The 24226-nt window shown below is 34.1% G+C and overlaps 1 protein-coding gene across 1 annotated transcript in view; it reads left to right on the top strand.

Annotated features, from left to right (window-relative positions):
• Positions 1 to 894: 894 nt before the first annotated feature.
• Positions 895 to 24226, top strand: part of LOC129957393 (atrial natriuretic peptide receptor 1-like) — a 97027-nt gene continuing 73695 nt past the window's right edge. The window contains exon 1 of the mRNA XM_056069694.1: positions 895 to 1005. Coding sequence (XP_055925669.1) covers positions 899 to 1005 — 107 coding nt within the window. The 5' untranslated portion in view covers positions 895 to 898. The remainder of the gene's footprint in view (positions 1006 to 24226) is intronic.

The raw sequence follows: 24226 nt of genomic DNA, 5'->3' as shown, positions 1-24226 counted from the left end.
TTTGGTTATGATTGAGTATACCGATCGGCAAATGTATGCTCACATCATAGGAAGATAAAACTTCCAACTTTGAATAAATGCCCAATAGAGTTTAAAAGCTTGCTAACTAAAAGTGACGAACATCAGGTACAATATCGGACGGAATCAGGGCTAGTGAGCGTGTGAAAGATTGTGATGAGCGAGAATAGAACCTGGGACCTTGTGGTTCGCAGTCCAGTAACATGACCGCAATACAAAAGCAATTGCTCGGGTATCGTAGCTGTTGACTGGCTTATAAGCTTTCACCACAAGCGAAAGAAAGAAAAGGGCCCAGTAATCAAATTATAAAAATTCTTTCTTAGCAATCACTTTCTACCCAATAAATAATAACGTGGAATCTCTGGACCAAACAGTCTGACCCATAAAGTGTCTTGAATAATTATATTTTTCGCCATACATGTCGCAATTTACAAACATTTTTTCGGCATTTAAGCACAATCACATTAAAAATACAGTTTATCTGTATTAAAGGGAAAGGTCTCAATTATCATTGAATGAAATGGCACTGATTAATATTCATGCCATACAGCATGTTTATCAAATTGGCTATAATTAATTTATCCCGAAATCTTGAGAAAGCATGATAGGATGAGATGTCATGTCAGAATCAATATCAGATAAAATTTCATGTAACTTTAATTATTATGACCTTGCGAAGATAAATTTTCATACAATCCTTACTTTAAAAATATATAGCATAAGAAAATTCGAATATCAGATTTTCATTACTTAAATCGTTTAATTCTTGTATTTACGTCTCTGTAAAAATCATACTGTCACATGTGACTGACGAAAATAAGTGTAAGTTTTATGATCAGTTATTAAAAGCATTACTTTTCTCTCTTTTCCAGTGATTGTGATGTGCGCCTCTCCAGATTCAATTAGAGAAATAATGATGACTGCTCATGATCTTGGCATGGTGGATAGCGGAGAATATGCATTCTTTAGTGTTGAACTTTTCACTAGGTAAGAATTCGTGATTTATTATTAACCCTTTCACGACTGACCCGATTCATCCAGCGGCCTAAATTCTATTCTGACTTAATAGTTTCAGTTGCAGGATTAAAAGCGAAGACATCCTTGGTAATAACTTGTTTTATATCATGCCCTCCCCCCCCCCCCATCTGAAACAGAAACCGACTCTCTAGTATAGAATTTGTATGGTAGACTGGGTCAGATCAATAGTAAAAGGATTTAAATAAAATTTTATCTCCCAGAAAATTATGAACTTTAATGCTTCTTACATCTGCATATTTAATAGAATTCATTTAACAAATAGAGGATTCCGCAAGAAGCATTTCTAGAAGGAATTTGTCTCATATCTCATTAACTAGATCACCCTTATCGTCTCGCGAGTATTTTTGTATCAGATACACTAGTTAAAAGAAGTCAATAAATTTAAGTACGATTTTTCAAAAATAAACGATATTAACTTGATGTTATCAAGTGCGAAGATCAATTAAAATTTAATCGACCGAATCAGTTTTGTAGTAATGGTGTGAAATGCAGTCATTTAACTATATAATGCATCGTGTAGCGATGTAGCTACAAGTTTTTATTTCCATTTATAAACTTCTCATGATTGTTCCAACGAGCAACAATGAGCGCTTAAAAATCCTTTTTGAAATGTTTTTTTTAATAAACATTTTTCGAAACCAACAGCGACACTAAAATTAGATTTAAACTGGAAACTTGAAAAAATAACAAAATGGCTATTGTATGAATGGCTCTAACATTAAAAATACTACAAAAAAATTCTTTTTGCAATATAAAAAAATTTATTAGTAAAAAAAAAACCGGATTTTTATTGAAGAATTGGAATATTGTTTAAACATAATGTAGCGAACAGTTAAATCATAATGTAGCAAATGTAGTTTAAATCATAATATTGCCCCATTTTAATTTCATTAAAATGTCACGAAAAAATAATTTTAAAAATTTTCTTAATATATATGCATTTTTTTAAAACAGATATGTTTTTTTTTTTTTGTAAAAAAAAATGATGCCTTCTAGTGATAAGAGGTTTTCAGATAACCCCAAAAATTCTATTATTGCCATTCAACATTTCTGTTGTTTCAAAGTTGAAGTGTCCTTTATGAAACACCTTCCATTTCTAAACTATAGGATGGTTGTAATTAAAGTTCCACTTTGAAATAGTCATAAAAGAAAAACTACTGGGCCAAATGTTAAAACTTGGTAATGGTTTAAAGAAGGTCATGCAAATTTCTTTTCTGCCAAAAAAAAAAAATTACCACCAGGGGAAAATGCTGTATGCACTATTGTTAAGCAAAATAGTACAAAATGTGTTTAACCGTTTCTGAAACATGTTACAAAATATTTTAATGTTGCGGATACCATTTTTTAAAGTTAAATCGCATTAGTGCATTATCAACAGTAGCTCTTAGCATATCAGGGGGAATGTTACGCTCACATCGGTATACCGAATCTTCCAGTTCCGCCAAATTGTTTAGATTATCACCATAAACAGTGCTTTTGAGATAACACACATTGAACATGTTCTGGAACACGTTTCAAAAACGATTAAACACATTTGAAACCGGTGTCTTCATGTCCTATTTTGCTTAACAATATTGCATACAGCGCCATTTCCACTCCTGGTGGTGAGTTTTTGAACTTTTTTAGCAATAAAAAAAATTCTCATGACATCCTTTAAACTATTGTCAAGTTTGATAACATTTGGTCCAGAAGTTTTCCTTTTATGACCATTTCAAAGTCAAACTTTAATTATAGCCACCCAGTATAGTAATGGGAATTTGGTTCGATTTCGTACATAACATTGTTTAGCGACGGAAGTAGTAAATGACTAATAAGATATGAAACACATCTCCCAAATTGAGTCTATGTGTCTAATAGATACCACATAACATTTTCATTTACCAACGCAATATTCATATACTGCGTTGTCTAAGATACGGTTCAACCCAAGGTTATGATTTGACAAGGATGTCTTCGTACGCGCACAGAAGCTTTTCAAATCTATTTAAAAATTTTACTGGTAAAGTCATTTATTAGCTTTTCTCATTTATCTGAATTACAGTTATAATGCAGTGTCATCTAAATAAACTTATAAAACAAGGTGTTCGAGAAATGATCACCCCATTTTTTTACATGAATAATTGAAGTGTGGGTTAAAATAGAATTGTACAGTTTGCTGCAATTTTATTAGAAAATGACTATTTTTTTTAATTACATAATGCTCAAATTAGTTACATCTTTCACCACTAGATGCTGCTGCAAGCGATCTTCTAGAGAATTGGGGAAAGAATTTCCGTTTTTCATTTGGTCCTTCTTGCGCCACTGTGTACTGTAAAAAAAAGAGAATGTTTTCTATAGAACAGTGACTTGACTGTCATTTTGGGGGCATTTCATTTTCGGTTAGAAAAGAATATTTTCATTTGGTGTTCTGATATTGCAAGTTTGCAAACCAAAGATGTTCTATTTCTAAGAATAGTGGATAATCTTCTTGTGTATAACGCTTGCCTTCTCCGCCACCACTGAATAAAAAAATATCGATACGATTTGTTGTGGCCGACTGCTGTCTTTAACGTAACCCGTGCATAACACAAGCCTATTCACTAAACTAACAACCTCTTCGAGACGGTTGGCCTCCAGCCACAAAATGATCAATCTCTAACTTTCTTTTTCCTCTTCCCGTATGCCTGTCATCCTCTTAAACGAAAAGAATGTAACCACTTTAAGAAAATCTCCTTGAAAATTCTTAATATTCCTCCAAATTTTCACACCACAAAAAAAATCTAAACTCTTTAAAACTTTCAAAAACCTTGCTTCATGTGTTTCAGAGTTTTAAGATTTTCTGGTACTATCAATACTGTACATAACTCATTATTTTCACGCTTTAAATTCTCTTTTAATTCCGAGATTTCATTGAATTCCACTAAATAATGATAAACAGTTCTCCCCAGATGCATGAATCTTCCAAATCTTTCGAAGTATGCAGGAAATCTCCTATGTCCTGATACAATTTAATTTATCAGTAGATGATATCTTCTTACCTTTATTTCTGGGTTAAGAATGGTCATAATTTACTCTTCCTTTTTTGGATATATATCATTTGCCAAACCATTAGAATAGCTGATATTACTGGTGTTGGAATTTCAACACGTAATAGTATTGTGCAAGCAAAACAAGGATTATATTGGACGTTCCGCATGACCATAGAACTGCTGAAGAAAATAATAAAAATTGTTTTCAAAATTTGAACCTGTTTAGAAGGGTGAGGATAATCGCATTAGAAACATAGAAAGACCTCATTCGACTATTACTTAAGACTGTATGTCCGAATTGTCCAAAAAACGCGTATCTAAATGAGAGCTTTGCATCGTTACCAAAGTATTACAGATTATGAAAATCCCCTTCGAGAAATATTACGGAAAAAATTTATTATTGTTTCCATATAAATTAACTGTGTCATCAATCTCTTGATATTTGTACTGCCATGAAAGAAATATATTTGAACGACATTTTTCTAAATACTGATGGCAATGAGAACGATTTGGGATGCAATATGTCATCAAAGAAAACATACTCTAGATCAATTCCTTCATAAATACACAAATTGACGAACAAAAATTACATATATCTCCATCCAATCATCAAGATAATCGACACAGTATGAGCCGCCATGTATAAAGGAATTAATAACCTATTTCCCCTATACTAAATAAAAATTGCAGCACAGTATCATCATTACGCATGAATTTGTGACGATGCAAGATGCCTTGGAAGACTGTAATCATACATCGTACTTTATGCAAGAAGGTGGCAGGCTACATCTTATGTCTGCAGTATTTGTGTTTCTAAACAAGAAAGTCGTGTCATCATACAAAAACAAGCATGGATTGAACCCTCTTATTCATTGGGTTTAAATCTTTGTGACCTTTCTTTGAGAACACTTGCAAGAACATGTGTATTGGCAAAATCCGCACTCTCTTAAAATAGTTGAGCATTACCTCTCTTTACTCACGTCATTTCATTTCGACTGAAATATATTAACAAATTAGTATTAGCATTCTTTTGAGGCCACGCTGGGGTATTACTTCCCAAAACAACCCTCTTACGAGGGTTGGAGAAGAAGTGACGAAATTGGGACCCTAATCCCCTCAAAGTAGGCTCCTTGCGCCTTCACACACTTAGCCCACCGATTCTTCCATTGCCAAAAACACTCCTGGAAAGCGTCTTTTAGAATGGTGTTCATCTCCATTGCAGAGGCCATTTTTGAATCGATGAAACCATTTTTTTTAATTTGTGCAACCCCCATAGCATCGTCTCCAAACACTCTTTGAATCTGACGAATTGTTTCGCTTTGAGAATCCCCAAGCTTTTGACAAAATTTGATGCAGTCTCTTTTATCACCTCGTTCAACCATTTTGAGAGCAATAAAAAATCCGAAGAAAATTTATAACAGCACCTTACCCAGCAGCCAGCAAGCAGCAACTGATAGACTCGAATGTGGGAAAAAAGTTTAAAAGGCGCTTTAAATTGCCTTCTTCTACTGTGCACAGTGGCACCACTCTAGCATCATTACTGTACGCAAGATGATATATACTTTTTATATAGCCCCCGTGTTATACCCAAACGGAATAATAATGTAACTAAGTTAAACTAGCCATCTTATTGCTATAAAGGATGGTTATATTAAAAAGAAAATACTATCTGATTTTCAATCTGCAGCGTTATTTTGTGGCGAAACTTTCAATTAATTTATACATTATTTACTTATCGAAACTTATTGTTGTTTTTTTCTAATAAAAATGTAGCAATCGGTGTATTCCTATTTTCAGCCATATTTTTTAAAAAATTTCCAATTTGATATAAAAATTCGGATATTCTTGTTATTGCTCAGATGTGGCCCTCGTTATCAGTTAAAAGCTCAAGACGAAGATGTAAATTTTGGGAGACATCTATTAGTGGGAGCGTTTTCAATTTTTACTTCCAACTGCATATAAACACAACTATTTAAACACATTTCGAAATTGATGAATTTAAAACTGCAAATGGTTTGACAAAAATTGTAAATCTGAGCCATATTTGAATCATATATACCATAGATTGTCTTTTAATCAATGTATTCTTCAAGGCATGGAAATAATGAAATTCAGAATCGTAATCAGCTAGATGGATGGGTTTTAGAATGTGATATTTATATATGTTCAATAGAAATATAAACATATGCCTAAATGTTGACTAACTCCATCAGTTGAAGAACCTATTGTTTTTGAACACTATAACCTAAAACATATTAAACAGAATTTATAAATCTTCTTTTGTCATCTTAATAAAAAAAACCATTTGTATCAAACTTGCAATAAATTGGTAAATGAGAAAAATACTAATCGAAGGTGGGATCTATTATACAATAAGGCTATATACAGTGTGTTTTAAAACTTCTTGTAATTGGGTTAATAGATGATAGATGACAACCAGATAAGTACAAAACATGCGCTTGGAACACCTTCAGCGAAGAACTAAATGTCACTTCTGAATAATCAGTTACCTATAATCTTTGATCTTTACATCTGTAATAATTTTGATTCTATTTTAACAGGCAAATAATATATTGTATGAACACTGAAAATCTTGGCAAGCTCAAAGATGGAAGAAAAATGACTCTATTGGCTAGTTCCTTTTTTTATGATATATACAGGATGATCAAAATTAAAACCCTACTCTGAGCTCTCTATACCAAGATGTAATGGCCCCAGAATTGTTGAACATACTATTCAAGACATGGGGAGATAAATAACGCGAAAAAAATTAGTTCCAGAAAAACCGATAGATGGCGCTGTACAACAAAAAATATGCTGAAAAGGCATAAATAATCACAAAAAAACCCACATGCGGTATGGAATTTTTCCTTTCTAATTTTTTTATTGCTGATATGGAAAAAAAAAGATAAAAAATGAAGAAACTGAGATTGTCATTGCAACTACAATTTCGCACTCTGAGCACAAACAACTGCATAAACCCTTGGTTTGCTGCTAGTGTTCTGGACATAAAAGGCATGAAGCTGGGAAAGTGTCATTCTTATCATCGATGGCTTTGCGTATTGCTTGGGAAGTTGTTTTATGAAAACAGCGGAAATGCTGCAGCTGCACTTCGAGAGGTTTGTCGACTTGAGAATTTTCGCAAAGAACCAGCAGGTACCAAAACGTGCTCGAAACTTTTGCTGTACCCCAAATGCAATAGCGCCAATGTCTTGATTCAACTACCTTTTTACCTGATGAAGCATCTCCACCCATTGGACTCTGTGTACAGCAATTTCTTTTTCAACATTTTATTAATGATAGAGTAATTAGCCGTGCGTTGTCAGCAACCTAACCATCTCGTTCTACGCATCTTAATCCCTGCGATTTTTGGCTTTGGGAATACTTAAGAAATCTTGTTGATCGAGGACGTCTGGTAACCTTGCAGATTTGAAAGGCAGTACCATTCTGCAGATGAGAAACATCTCAATCGACCAATTCTGATCAGCATTTGAACAAACTATCTACAGAATGCAGATTTTACTTCTGGGAGGAATATTGAGGAACCATATTGAACAGTTTCCCTTGCATCGATAAGGTTCTTATGATTGAATGTTTGATACGTTCGAATAAAATGTGTTACAAATGTGTATTTGGAGTCTTTTCAGCCTATTTATTTTGTTGTACAGTGCCATCTATAGGTGTTTCTGGAATTAACCGTTTCACGTAATCCGTCTTCCCATGCTTGAATAGCATGTTCGACAATTTTGGCGCCTTTCCACTGAGTAGTTCGTTGTATTGAGAGCTGAGAATAGGGGTGTTTTAATTTTGATCACTATGTATAATAGTAGTTTAACATTTTTCTCAAAAATGTTCTAAATGTTAAAAAGTATTATACCAGTAAGTATTTGCCGAAAATTCTTTTATCAAATTGTTTAGTAGTTAACGTATTATTATTGGTAATTTCAAGCATGCTCTTTTTTTTTAAATCGAAAAACACTGTTTGAATGGACGGTGTTGTGAATCATATGCAGCAGTTTCTTTATTCACAAGGATTATTTGTTTTGCTTTAACATTCACACTTCTTTAATTATCACAGCATTGCATAAATATGAATGCTGTGATTAAAATAGAGTTGTTCGAAGTTTTCTTTTTTAAAGTAATCAATCAAAAATATCTACTATAGAAATTGTCTCTTTTAATGAAATCTTGTTTTAAAATTGTAAACATTAAGTGTGTAGTTTATATGTATTTTTAGAAAAATTAAATTCAAAAAAAGTTTTTAGGCATTTGCTAATTGACTTTACTTATATTCCAAACTATTCAAGCGTTATAATTAAATCGTTAACTATTCAAATTTTAAGTTGTGTTCACTCTGATAGTCAGTATTAAAAATATTCTTTTTAAAGATGCTCTTAGTTAGTAAAAATTAGTCAATATATAATAATATAATATTAAGCGCCTTTAAAGCGTTTTAAGAAAGAATTTCTTTAATTGGTTTAAACTTTTTTTTATTTCATGTTTTAATTCTTCATATATAGGGAAAATTATAATGAATTTTCTTCTGAATTTAAACTAACGCTAAATTATTTTTTTTTATCTGGAAATGAGATTTTTGTTCATGATATTTTTAAAACAGTTTCTTAATTTTTGTTGCCTGGAGGAAGGAAATCAATTCCTCAACAAACCCCATTAATCTGAGGACATGCATGATTCCATGACAACATCAGAGTTGACACGCAGGAAAGATATATATATAGGGTGTGTGTTTGTGTGTATTACTACTAATTCATGAGGTCCCGTTGTGCCATCTAGTAGTCTGTGTCTCTTAAAAACGATCACATACTCGATAAATTAATACTAATTCATGAGGTCCCGTTGAGTCATCCAGTCGGCTGTGTCTCTTAACAACGATCACATACTCGATAAATTAATACTAATTTATGAGGTCCCGTTGAGTCATCCAGTCGGCTGCGTCTCTTAACAACGATCACATACTCGATAAATTAATACTAATTCATGAGGTCCCGTTGAGTCATTCAGTCGGCTGTGTCTCTTAACAACGATCACATACTCGATAAATTAATACTAATTCATGAGGTCCCGTTGAGTCATCCAGTCGGCTGTGTCTCTTAACAACGATCACATACTCGATAAATTAATACTAATTCATGAGGTCCCGTTGAGTCATCCAGTCGGCTGTGTCTCTTAACAACGATCACATACTCGATAAATTAATACTAATTTATGAGGTCCCGTTGTGCCATCCAGTCGGCTGTGTCTCTTAACAACGATCACATACTCGATAAATTAATACTAATTTATGAGGTCCCGTTGAGTCATCCAGTCGGCTGCATCTCTTAACAACGATCACATGCCCGATAAATTACTACTAATTGATGAGGTCCCGTTGTGCCATCTAGTAGGCTGTGTCTCTTAACAACGATCACATACTCGATAAATTAATACTAATTTATGAGGTCCCGTTGAGTCATCCAGTCGGCTGTGTCTCTTAACAACGATCACATACTCGATAAATTAATACTAATTTATGAGGTCCCGTTGAGTCATCCAGTCGGCTGCATCTCTTAACAACGATCACATGCCCGATAAATTACTACTAATTGATGATGTCCCGTTGTGCCATCTAGTAGGCTGTGTCTCTTAACAACGATCACATACTCGATAAATTAATACTAATTTATGAGGTCCCGTTGAGTCATCCAGACGGCTGTGTCTCTTAACAACGATCACATGCCCGATAAATTAATACTAATTTATGAGGTCCCGTTGAGTCATCCAGTCGGCTGCATCTCTTAATAACGATCACATACCCGATAAATTACTACTAATTGATGAGGTCCCGTTGAGTCATCCAGTCGGCTGCATCTCTTAATAACGATCACATACCCGATAAATTACTACTAATTGATGAGGTCCCGTTGAGTCATCCAGTCATCTGCATCTCTTAATAACGATCACATACCCGATAAATTACTACTAATTGATGAGGTCCCGTTGAGTCATCCAGTCGGCTGCATCTCTTAATAACGATCACATACCCGATAAATTACTACTAATTGATGAGGTCCCGTTGTGCCATCTAGTAGGCTGTGTCTCTTAATAACGATCACATACTCGATAAATTAATACTAATTCATGAGGTCCCGTTGTGCCATCTAGTAGGCTGCATCTCTTAATAACGATCACATGCCCGATAAATTACTACTAATTGATGAGGTCCCGTTGTGCCATCTAGTAGGCTGTGTCTCTTAATAACGATCACATACCCGATAAATTAATACTAATTCATGAGGTCCCGTTGTGCCATCTAGTAGGCTGTGTCTCTTAATAACGATCACATACCCGATAAATTACTACTAATTGATGAGGTCCCGTTGTGCCATCTAGTAGGCTGTGTCTCTTAATAACGATCACATACCCGATAAATTACTACTAATTGATGAGGTCCCGTTGTGCCATCTAGTAGGCTGTGTCTCTTAATAACGATCACATACCCGATAAATTAATACTAATTGATGAGGTCCCGTTGTGCCATCTAGTAGGCTGTGTCTCTTAACAACGATCACATACTCGATAAATTAATACTAATTTATGAGGTCCCGTTGAGTCATCCAGTCGGCTGCATCTCTTAACAACGATCACATACTCGATAAATTACTAATAATTGATTAGGTCCCGTTGTGCCATCTAGTAGGCTGTGTCTCTTAACAACGATCACATACTCGATAAATTAATACTAATTCATGAGGTCCCGTTGAGTCATCCAGTCGGCTGCATCTCTTAATAACGATCACATGCCCGATAAATTACTACTAATTGATGAGGTCCCGTTGTGCCATCTAGTAGGCTGTGTCTCTTAATAACGATCACATACCCGATAAATTACTACTAATTGATAAGGTCCCGTTGTGCCATCTAGTAGGCTGTGTCTCTTAATAACGATCACATACCCGATAAATTACTACTAATTGATGAGGTCCCGTTGTGCCATCTAGTAGGTTGTGTCTCTTAATAACGATCACATACCCGATAAACTACTACTAATTGATGAGGTCCCGTTGAGTCATCCAGTCGGCTGCATCTCTTAACAACGATCACATACTCGATAAATTAATACTAATTTATGAGGTCCCGTTGAGTCATCCAGTCGGCTGCATCTCTTAATAACGATCACATGCCCGATAAATTACTACTAATTGATGAGGTCCCGTTGTGCCATCTAGTAGGCTGTGTCTCTTAACAACGATCACATACTCGATAAATTAAAACTAATTCATGAGGTCCCGTTGAGTCATCCAGTCGGCTGTGTCTCTTAACAACGATCACATACTCGATAAATTAATACTAATTTATGAGGTCCCGTTGAGTCATCCAGTCGGCTGCATCTCTTAATAACGATCACATACCCGATAAATTACTACTAATTGATGAGGTCCCGTTGAGTCATCCAGTCGGCTGCATCTCTTAATAACGATCACATACCCGATAAATTACTACTAATTGATGAGGTCCCGTTGAGTCATCCAGTCATCTGCATCTCTTAATAACGATCACATACCCGATAAATTACTACTAATTGATGAGGTCCCGTTGAGTCATCCAGTCGGCTGCATCTCTTAATAACGATCACATACCCGATAAATTACTACTAATTGATGAGGTCCCGTTGTGCCATCTAGTAGGCTGTGTCTCTTAATAACGATCACATACTCGATAAATTAATACTAATTCATGAGGTCCCGTTGTGCCATCTAGTAGGCTGCATCTCTTAATAACGATCACATGCCCGATAAATTACTACTAATTGATGAGGTCCCGTTGTGACATCTAGTAGGCTGTGTCTCTTAATAACGATCACATACCCGATAAATTACTACTAATTGATGAGGTCCCGTTGTGCCATCTAGTAGGCTGTGTCTCTTAATAACGATCACATACCCGATAAATTACTACTAATTGATGAGGTCCCGTTGTGCCATCTAGTAGGCTGTGTCTCTTAATAACGATCACATACCCGATAAATTACTACTAATTGATGAGGTCCCGTTGTGCCATCTAGTAGGCTGTGTCTCTTAACAACGATCACATACTCGATAAATTAATACTAATTTATGAGGTCCCGTTGAGTCATCCAGTCGGCTGCATCTCTTAACAACGATCACATACTCGATAAATTACTACTAATTGATTAGGTCCCGTTGTGCCATCTAGTAGGCTGTGTCTCTTAACAACGATCACATACTCGATAAATTAATACTAATTCATGAGGTCCCGTTGAGTCATCCAGTCGGCTGCATCTCTTAATAACGATCACATGCCCGATAAATTACTACTAATTGATGAGGTCCCGTTGTGCCATCTAGTAGGCTGTGTCTCTTAATAACGATCACATACCCGATAAATTACTACTAATTGATAAGGTCCCGTTGTGCCATCTAGTAGGCTGTGTCTCTTAATACCGATCACATACCCGATAAATTACTACTAATTGATGAGGTCCCGTTGTGCCATCTAGTAGGCTGTGTCTCTTAATAACGATCACATACCCGATAAACTACTACTAATTGATGAGGTCCCGTTGAGTCATCCAGTCGGCTGCATCTCTTAACAACGATCACATACTCGATAAATTAATACTAATTTATGAGGTCCCGTTGAGTCATCCAGTCGGCTGCATCTCTTAATAACGATCACATGCCCGATAAATTACTACTAATTGATGAGGTCACGTTGTGCCATCTAGTAGGCTGTGTCTCTTAACAACGATCACATACTCGATAAATTAATACTAATTCATGAGGTCCCGTTGAGTCATCCAGTCGGCTGTGTCTCTTAACAACGATCACATACTCGATAAATTAATACTAATTTATGAGGTCCCGTTGAGTCATCCAGTCGGCTGCATCTCTTAATAACGATCACATGCCCGATAAATTACTACTAATTGATGAGCTCCCGTTGTGCCATCTAGTAGTCTGTGTCTCTTAACAACGATCACATACTCGATAAATTAATACTAATTCATGAGGTCCCGTTGAGTCATCCAGTCGGCTGTGTCTCTTAACAACGATCACATACTCGATAAATTAATACTAATTTATGAGGTCCCGTTGTGCCATCTAGTAGGCTGTGTCTCTTAATAACGATCACATACCCGATAAATTACTACTAATTGATAAGGTCCCGTTGTGCCATCTAGTAGGCTGTGTCTCTTAATAACGATCACATACCCGATAAATTAATACTAATTGATAAGGTCCTGTTGTCTCATCTAGTCGGCTGTGTCTCTTAATAACGATCACATACCCGATAAATTAATACTAATTGATGAGGTCCCGTTGTGCCATCTAGTAGGCTGTGTCTCTTAATAACGATCACATACTCGATAAATTAATACTAATTCATGAGGTCCCGTTGTGCCATCTAGTAGGCTGCATCTCTTAATAACGATCACATACCCGATAAATTACTACTAATTGATGAGGTCCCGTTGAGTCATCCAGTCGGCTGCATCTCTTAATAACGATCACATACCCGATAAATTACTACTAATTGATGAGGTCCCGTTGTGCCATCTAGAAGGCTGTGTCTCTTAACAACGATCACATACTCGATAAATTAATACTAATTTATGAGGTCCCGTTGAGTCATCCAGTCGGCTGCTTCTCTTAATAACGATCACATGCCCGATAAATTACTACTAATTGATGAGGTCCCGTTGTGCCATCTAGTAGGCTGTGTCTCTTAACAACGATCACATACTCGATAAATTAATACTAATTCATGAGGTCCCGTTGAGTCATCCAGTCGGCTGTGTCTCTTAACAACGATCACATACTCGATAAATTAATACTAATTTATGAGGTCCCGTTGAGTCATCCAGTCGGCTGCATCTCTTAACAACGATCACATGCCCGATAAATTACTACTAATTGATGAGGTCCCGTTGTGCCATCTAGTAGGCTGTGTCTCTTAACAACGATCACATACTCGATAAATTAATACTAATTTATGAGGTCCCGTTGAGTCATCCAGTCGGCTGCATCTCTTAATACCGATCACATGCCCGATAAATTACTACTAATTGATGAGGTCCCGTTGTGCCATCTAGTAGGCTGTGTCTCTTAACAACGATCACATACTCGATAAATTAATACTAATTCATGAGGTCCCGTTGAGTCATCCAGTCGGCTGTGTCTCTTAACAACGATCACATACTCGATAAATTAATACTAATTTATGAGGTCCCGTTGAGTCATCCAGTCGGCTGCATCTCTTAACAACGATCACATGCCCGATAAATTACTACTAATTGATGAGGTCCCGTTGTGCCATCTAGTAGGCTGTGTCTCTTAACAACGATCACATACTCGATAAATTAATACTAATTTATGAGGTCCCGTTGAGTCATCCAGTAGGCTGCATCTCTTAATAACGATCACATGCCCGATAAATTACTACTAATTGATGAGGTCCCGTTGTGCCATCTAGTAGGCTGTGTCTCTTAACAACGATCACATACTCGATAAATTAATACTAATTCATGAGGTCCCGTTGAGTCATCCAGTCGGCTGTGTCTCTTAACAACGATCACATACTCGATAAATTAATACTAATTTATGAGGTCCCGTTGAGTCATCCAGTCGGCTGCATCTCTTAATAACGATCACATGCCCGATAAATTACTACTAATTGATGAGGTCCCGTTGTGCCATCTAGTAGGCTGTGTCTCTTAACAACGATCACATACTCGATAAATTAATACTAATTCATGAGGTCCCGTTGAGTCATCCAGTCGGCTGTGTCTCTTAACAACGATCACATACTCGATAAATTAATACTAATTTATGAGGTCCCGTTGAGTCATCCAGTCGGCTGCATCTCTTAATAACGATCACATCCCCAATAAATTACTACTAATTGATGAGCTCCCGTTGTGCCATCTAGTACTCTGTGTCTCTTAACAACGATCACATACTCGATAAATTAATACTAATTCATGAGGTCCCGTTGAGTCATCCAGTCGGCTGTGTCTCTTAACAACGATCACATACTCGATAAATTAATACTAATTTATGAGGTCCCGTTGAGTCATCCAGTCGGCTGCATCTCTTAACAACGATCACATGCCCGATAAATTACTACTAATTGATGAGGTCCCGTTGTGCCATCTAGTAGGCTGTGTCTCTTAACAACGATCACATACTCGATAAATTAATACTAATTTATGAGGTCCCGTTGAGTCATCCAGTCGGCTGCATCTCTTAATAACGATCACATGCCCGATAAATTACTACTAATTGATGAGGTCCCGTTGAGTCATCCAGTCGGCTGCATCTCTTAATAACGATCACATGCCCGATAAATTAATACTAATTTATGAGGTCCCGTTGAGTCATCCAGTCGGCTGCATCTCTTAATAACGATCACATCCCCAATAAATTACTACTAATTGATGAGCTCCCGTTGTGCCATCTAGTACTCTGTGTCTCTTAACAACGATCACATACTCGATAAATTAATACTAATTCATGAGGTCCCGTTGAGTCATCCAGTCGGCTGTGTCTCTTAACAACGATCACATACTCGATAAATTAATACTAATTTATGAGGTCCCGTTGAGTCATCCAGTCGGCTGCATCTCTTAATAACGATCACATGCCCGATAAATTAATACTAATTTATGAGGTCCCGTTGAGTCATCCAGTCGGCTGTGTCTCTTAACAACGATCACATACTCGATAAATTAATACTAATTTATGAGGTCCCGTTGAGTCATCCAGTCGGCTGCATCTCTTAACAACGATCACATGCCCGATAAATTACTACTAATTGATGAGGTCCCGTTGTGCCATCTAGTAGGCTGTGTCTCTTAATAACGATCACATACCCGATAAATTACGACTAATTGATAAGGTCCTGTTGTCTCATCTACTCGGCTGCTGTCTCTTAATAACGATCACATTTCCGATGAGGCCCAGATGATTAATTTAGTACGCTGAGGCTTTTAATAATTATTTCATTTCGTGCTTTAATAGCTCATCTAGTCCAATGTTATCTTTAATAAAGATTTCATCTATACCTATGATAAAAATAAATGTGTATGTGTTTGTATGCCAGTTTAACAGTTAATAGATAGTATTATTTCGGAATTTCTTCTTGAAAATACTCATTTAATAATCGAGGAAATTTTTCCTATATTTTGTCTAATTTTTAAAAATATTTTTCGCCTAATTTCCAACAAGAGATTACATTGGTGTCTTGAAATTCAACCCATTTTGATTTTTCATCAAATATTTAATTGCATGATTTTAACTTCACGTTATTTCATTTTTTAAGTTTCTGTACTGCGAAATTTAGAAAGATGGTATCGGGCATTTATTTTTTTATTAGAGCTATGATGTTACGGAAATAATCTCTAATGGAAACGTTTATTTCCGCTATTGCAATTGCTGAATGATGCACATGATTACATATCTAAATGATTTATCTGTAATCAAATATAATAATATTGCCGACCTAGCTAATCGCCTGAAGCGACTAGTACCAAATAATAAGAAGGTGTGTGTGTGTTTTAACTGTTGTGTGGCGAAAAAGAAAAAACTTTTGAAAATTTAAATCCTTCAGATTTATTTCATCACGGGAGGCAATGAAGAGGCGATAAGATATGTCAGTCTACATCGCGATACAAGAGCAGAAGAGCAAAAAAAGACCAACATTTTTCCCTTCACTGATTTTACTATGACATACAGATTTCTTTCACATGTGTATACCTAGGAAAGGGAAATTTAGGTATCTTTACAAGAATGTTGCAAGTATTAAGGATTTTTATCACTTCACTCGGAGAGTGAGAACCTGCTGAATTCATCAGTTTTCTAGAACGTGTGTTAAAAGTATTTAAATAAAAAGTGGGATTGAATCAGGAAATAATAAACTCTTTTTGAATGAAATTTATTTGGGCTAAATTAAGATAAAATTTAGAAAAATAATTAAGATTTAAATTAGATTAAAAGATATTCTTACATTCTTATATATATATTCTTTTAAGTTGAGTAAAAGTCCTTCTAAAACTTTTAAATTCAAAACTTCGTTCCCTACAGCCAGGGAAAAATATGTATCTATAGTAAAATGATATTACTGAATTGCAGTAACAGCAAGCATAAGGGGTGCAGTAAGACAGATCACTGCACCCCTTGTGGCGAAATAAAGAAGTTACAAAAAACAACAAAGAAAGAAGACTAGCTAAAAACATATGCGTTATCCTAAAATAAAAACATAGGGAAAAGTTCCATGGAATTATTTGTGAAATTGGCTGAGATATTTGAGATTAAAATTATGAATTTTCTGTTCTATACAAAAGGATTCATCTTAAATTTGAAAAATGTATCCTCGGTTCTCTCCCTTTTCTTTTCGAGTGCGTTTTTCAGAAACTAGATTGGACAGCTTTTTAAAAGAAGAAAGTGGCCTCACCTAGGGCACCAAAATGCTTAAAATACAGATAATCAATCTGGTTCTGCAGATATCAGTGATTTATTTTCTAACGCATTTATTCCTTCTTTAAAATTACATTATATAAAATAAAATAAATCAAGAAGTGGGACTATGTAACAATCAGTAGTAAGATTCCATTTATTCCCAAGAAGATCAACTGATGGAGCGACGATTAGATTTATCTTCATTCGCGCGAATGAAAGTGGTGAGTTCTGGTATTGAATAATGGAGTTTCGATCGTTTATGAATCTCCAGAGTAAAACCTCTGAATCTTAATTTATCATTCAATTATTCAATTAGGCATCATTAATTAGCAATTTTTCTTCATTCTGGAATTTTATCATTAATTCTTCGTCTGATTGTTGTGGTGAAATAATATTCATTAATTTACAGAAGGGCAGATCTGAAAATTTTTTCAGCGTACGTTATTTTTTTGAAAAATATCCAATATACTGGGTGGTTATAATTAAAGTTCCACTTTGAAATGTTCATAAAAGAAAAACTACTGAACCAAATGTTATCAAACTAGGTACTATTTTAAAGAAGGTAATGGGAATTTCTTGTCCGTCAAAAAAAGTTTAAAAATTCACCACCAAGGGAGAAATGGCGCTGTATGTAATATTGTTAAGCAAAATAGGACATGAAGACGTCGGTTTAAAATGTGTTTCAACGTTTCTGAAGCGTGTTACAAAGCATGTCCAATGTAGTGTCCACCATTTTCTGAAAGCAAGTTAAATCGTATTAATGCATTTTCAACAGTATCTCTTAGCATATCAGGAGGAATTTACGCACATATCGGTGTATCGCATCTTTCAGTTCCACCAAATTGTTTAGATTATCACTGAAAATGGTGCTTTTTGAGATAACACACATTGAACATGCTTTGTAACACGTTTCAGAAACGATGAAACACATTTGAAACCGACGTCTTCATGTCCTATTTTGCTTAACAATATTGCATACAGCGCCATTTATCCCCTGGTGGTGAGTTTTTAAACTTTTTTGATGGAAAAGAAATTCCCATGACCTTCTTTAAACCATTACCAAGTTTGATAACATTTGGCCCAGTAGTTTTCCTTTTATGAACATTTCAAAGTGGAACTTTAATAATAACCACCCTGTATTTCAAATCTTAGAATTATTGCCCGCAAAATATATTTGCTCATGAGTATACAAACAGCTGTATTAAAATGGTATTAAAATGAGACGTGTTGTTTAAATATAGTAAGTAACTGAGAATATTAAAATAAGATATATAAGACAAAGTTTTAAAATGAGACGATAAATAATTTTTATATAGTTAAACATTTAATAACATGCATACCTCTGTGTACGTATAAAAGAATCTGTACATAAAATGGAGGAACTGGTAGACTGCGGGAAATGTTATTTCCTTCAGATATTTTGTTGAAAAAGAGGTTGCTTAGATTTTTTCCTCCCGCTATAGATTATGATATAAAAGCATTTTCTAATGAAGTCTGCTTTGACAAACAGTTAGAAAGTATTTGTTGCTTATCCGGAATATTTTCCACAGCATTTAAACACAGTTTTTATTCATAAGAGGACCTCACCCAAATTCAGATAGATGAGAATCAAGTCAACTTCCCCAAAACCATGAAACAATTATCTACAGATAAGAAAGATAAACTCGGAATTGAAATGCAGCTATTCTTAATAACAATAAAGGACAAACCCCCTTTTATCAGAATAATCATCAACAAATTCTTAAGCCAATACGTAAACGAATGAGTCAGTTAATGAAGAAGAAAGACAATCACCAATGAACTATAAGAACTTTTAGGTGATGTTAAAATCCACAATTGCAAATATCACAACAATGCAGATAAATTAAAAGCAGTTGTGGTGAAAGCTTATAAGCCAGTTAACAGCTACGCTACCCGAACAATTGCTTTTGTATCGTGGTCATGTTACTGGGCTGCGAACCACAAGGTTCCAGATTCTATCCTCGCTCAATTCAATTCGCCACACAGTCTTTCCAAAGAAATCAGTAAAAAAAACCATGTATTGGAAGAGAGTTCCAAATCAGCACAGGAAACAGATATAATCGATCAAAAGAAAACGTCTCTAGCAACCACACTAATAGTGGACAATCATTTCAATAATAATTTTATAGCGAAACACATTTAAAAACGGCTTCTATAATTCAAATACGAAGGAATAAACATAATACTATTAGTGATCGAAGTTTTGCTTCGGATAAAAGTTATGAGTAACTGCATAGCAGTTAGAATAGAAGGTAAAGAAAACGAAGTTTGAAATTTCGTATTTGTATCATGGAAACCGTTTTTAAATGTGTTTCGCTAAAAAACTATTATTGAAATGATTGTTCACTATCATAGTATAAATCTAATAGTCCAATCTCAAGTATACTTTGTATGAATCTGTAAATAGGTGGAAGTAGGGTCTAAAATACATGAAATTAAAATCATCTGAAGATTCAACTATGCTCATTTATTTGTCTTTACAACCATGTGGGAAACGATAGGTTCATTATGCATCCTACATTTTCCTTACTTCTTATATCCATCAAAAATGGTATATAATTGTACACATTTCCCACAAGAAAAAAACTTGTTCATGCAAAAAAACTCCTAGTTAAGCTAAATATCTTATATACATACATATACATATATGTATGTAATGATATTTTAATATCTAACTTAATCCAAATTAATTTCCTAAATTTTTGCCTAATTCGGCCCATGTCGAGGTCATTCTAAAATGTTCTGTTTCCTGATTCCATTCCACTGTTGAAGCTTTGTAAAAATGATGCGCCATCAGTTCCACGTATCAAGTGAAAATGATCCCTTCGGTGCCCTTATCCAAGATCAAAACGAGTATTCAATTGATACGAGGCCGGAAATCCCATGTTATATAAGATTAATAATCATTTGTTTCCTTCCTTCCTTACTTCTGCTTTTGTTCCGCGCTGTTGTGGTGTCTGTGTGTTCTGTCCGAGCTTGCTTGTAAATAAATTGCCTTCCCTGGATGGATAAAAATGAATTTAAAAATGCAAAATGTCTCTTCTATATCTTCGAACCTGCCTTCTGCTTTTTAGAATCATATGCTTACATGTAATACATCATAAAGGTACAATATCTTGATTTAAACACATAACACCGTGTTTTATGCCTGTAATTATGATATCTTCGGTGCAATCAATTATTTGGTTTCAGTTCCATTTTTATCTTCAAAATTATTTAGTTCCGTTTGTTCTAGCTTCATTTCCTCCGTCTGAACTTTTAAAGGTTTCCAACCTTTTCTACCCTCTTTCCCTCTCTCTTTTTGCTTTATGATTTTCATCAGTAAATTCGACTCTATTTGCTTCCCATAAATGACCCAGGTAATGATCCATTAAAACCATACTGTCCTTATACTATTAGAAACTATGCATCATTTTTAAAATGAACCAGTTAGTGGCGTTTCATAAGGATTGCATTATCTTCAAGATTGCATCGCAATATCGTTTTCTTCTGCTATTATCAAGATTCTTCGTTAGTCATTGCTTTGAAGAAGAATCCTATTAATAGAACAAAATTGTAGCTTGAAATTATGAAGAAATTAGAGTGAAAGCAAGCAAAGAATGTTCATAAGTTACGTTTCTGCGAATATTTTTCATATCAATCGGCTTTTCGAAATTCTTAGTAGATTCTTAGCAGAAACGAATCTTACAAACGAGAATCCAATTTTTTGTTTATATATATATATACATATATATATATATATATACATATATATATATATATATATATATATATATATATATATATATATATATATATATATATATATATATATATATATATATATATATATATATATATATATATATATATATATATACTGTGCACGTAATTTTAATGAATTTCTGGTAATTTATTTAGTGCTGGGATAAGGTTAATAAGCGACTGTTCATAATTTTTCTTAATATGACGATGCTTTCAGAACTGTATTTGATATTTTGTTTCAAGAATTTCCAGGGAACGCATCTGCCAACTTTAGAATATCATATTTAATTACTTGTGCGTACCTGACTCTTTGAACTTTTACTTAATTAAACTCATGCAGAGAAAATTAGGGCTGGCTTTCAAATAACATTTTCTTAGAAATAATTCGCAAACACAATATTAATCTTCCTAGTGGACCTAAATTAAAATATTTCAAGTACAAAGGAATTTTGGAGGTTTCAACACTCCTGAAGATAACACATCAATTTCGTACTGCTTTTAATCTGTATTCATATAGCACTCTAATAACGCAATCATAATAACGTGGGAAAATATTGATTAAATAATAAGAATTTTTGAATTAAATTAAAGCATGAATGAATTATTTAAGATTCAATTCATTTCTGAAAGGAAGGGGTCTTTTTAAAATTCTCAGTGATAAAGTAATACAATTTACTTCAAATTTGTTTTATATTAAAAATAAGATGAAATTTTCTATACATCTTTTCTTTAGCTGAAGGTCTTTTATATTTATTAACTTTATAAGGAAGACTGTATTATACATAGTACAACTATAATCACCAAGCATTATGTCAGTAGGGATTCCCATCTTATAGCAAACAATTGAATTATCTCAAGTTATACTCACTGGATAGTTCTGACATGCAATGTTTAATTCATATGTTTAATCATTGAATAAACTCATTGTTTAACTCATTATTAACTCTTAAATGATATGTATCAAATAAATTATGAAAGATGAAAATAAAAAGTAAAGATCTTCGGAACGTTCGAACACGTTGTTGGTTTTCTGAGCAAGATAAAAGTTCTTAAGAATTATTGGAAAAACTCGAAAAGAGATATGGCACAATCATTCGTTAATTATCTTTCTAAATTGCTTGACAGGAACGAAATGTTACAAGAGCGTGTTTTATTATATCACTTACTAGCCGCCTTCAGCGACCAGCCGGTTCGCCAATCTTAATGCTCGTTAAAATTTTAATAATTAAATATTTTATGTAACTCCTATTTTAATAGCGTCTTCATCAAAATATTTTAAAGCTTCAAATTTTGATAGTCATATAATTTATTCATAATATTATAAAGGCCTTCAGCCATAACGTAATATGTATTTCTCTAATTTTCTGTTAGCTCCCGTAGAATTTATGCTTTTAAATTAAAGTGGAAATGGTTAAATTGCAATTAATATAAGAAAATATTTTACTGAAACGAAGCATTTTTTTTTAAATATGAGTATTAAAACAGAGTCGCTGAGTATTTAAACCTTATGGGCACTAAAGAATATCTTTCTTAATTTATGTAATATCTCAAGACGTTTTCTACAAAATTTTCTCAGATTCATCATGAACAGATCAATTAATTAACAATGTTTAGTTTTAAATGCAGGAAACTCTAAGAAAATAAACAGAATCGTTTGAAATAATCGGTCGGAAACACGTTACGCTTTCAAAGCCAAGTCCGTGTCCGTTGAAAATACAATTGTCAACAATCAGAGCACAATGCACATGCGTGAATTTTCAACGCCAATTATGGTAACACAAATGCGTGAATTTTCTACACCAGTTGGAGTAACGCTACGCAGATTAAAAATTTTTAATTTCCTTTATTCTATTTTATTTTAATTCAAAAGTACTTCAGAATGAATCTGAAAGATAGATTCATTAACAATGTTTAATTTTAAAGGCATAAAACACTAAGAAAATGAACAGAATCGTTTGAAATAATCGGCTGAAAATATGTTAAGCCTATCCTCATTAGCATGGGGGGGGGAACTGAGGCCTTACTCATTTGGCGGTGGGGAAATGAAGATATTTTTTGGCGGGAAAGCTAGTTTTTAATTAATAAAATTCTAATTAAAAATTCAAAAAAGGGGCCCCAGGTGCACATTTCCGACCTCGAAGGTATGCATGCGCCAAATTTGGTAGCTGTAGGTCGAACGATCTGGCCTGTAGAGCGCCAACACACACACATACATAAACACACACACACACACACATTGAGCTTTATATAAATATAGATTATCAAACGATAATCACTAAATAATATCAAATTAATCATTAATCGGAGTGAATCTATAAATAGTGAATCGTTTATATTACTCACGATTGATTCTCTGTCATCTTTAAATTTTGTATACTTACAAAATGCTGTTGTTTTTGAAAAATAACCTTTATATTAAATAAATATATATAAATACTGTAATAAAAATTAAGATGAGATAACTTATCCCATGTAATGAATAGATTTTGTGAACTTCTATCATTGTATTTGGAATAGTATTGTCAGTTTAGATCAAATTTGATCATATTTTAAGTAAAAAGCTCAAGTTTCATCATTTTACTTTAATGTGTTACAGTAAAATTCTGAATTCAATCTAAATTACTTTTAAAATATATGACTTATACTTTTGAAATATACTTGAAATATAAGTATATTGACTTATACTTATGAAATATACTTGAAATATAAGTATATTGACTTATACTTATGAAATATACTTTTAAAATACACTGACGGGGGAAAAATCCCAAAACTAAAAACAGTTATTGTAGAGTGATGAAATTTGGATAATACATTTGTCTAGTTAGCATGTTTAATGGATTAAATTTTCAAGATCACAAGTTAATTTATACTCCAGAAAATGCATTTCAAGTGTGAAGTGCTGTTACATTAATAGCC

Source organism: Argiope bruennichi, chromosome 11 (genome assembly GCF_947563725.1).
Source record: "Argiope bruennichi chromosome 11, qqArgBrue1.1, whole genome shotgun sequence".
NCBI lineage: Eukaryota > Metazoa > Arthropoda > Arachnida > Araneae > Araneidae > Argiope > Argiope bruennichi.
This window is presented reverse-complemented; position numbering and strand designations above follow the sequence as displayed.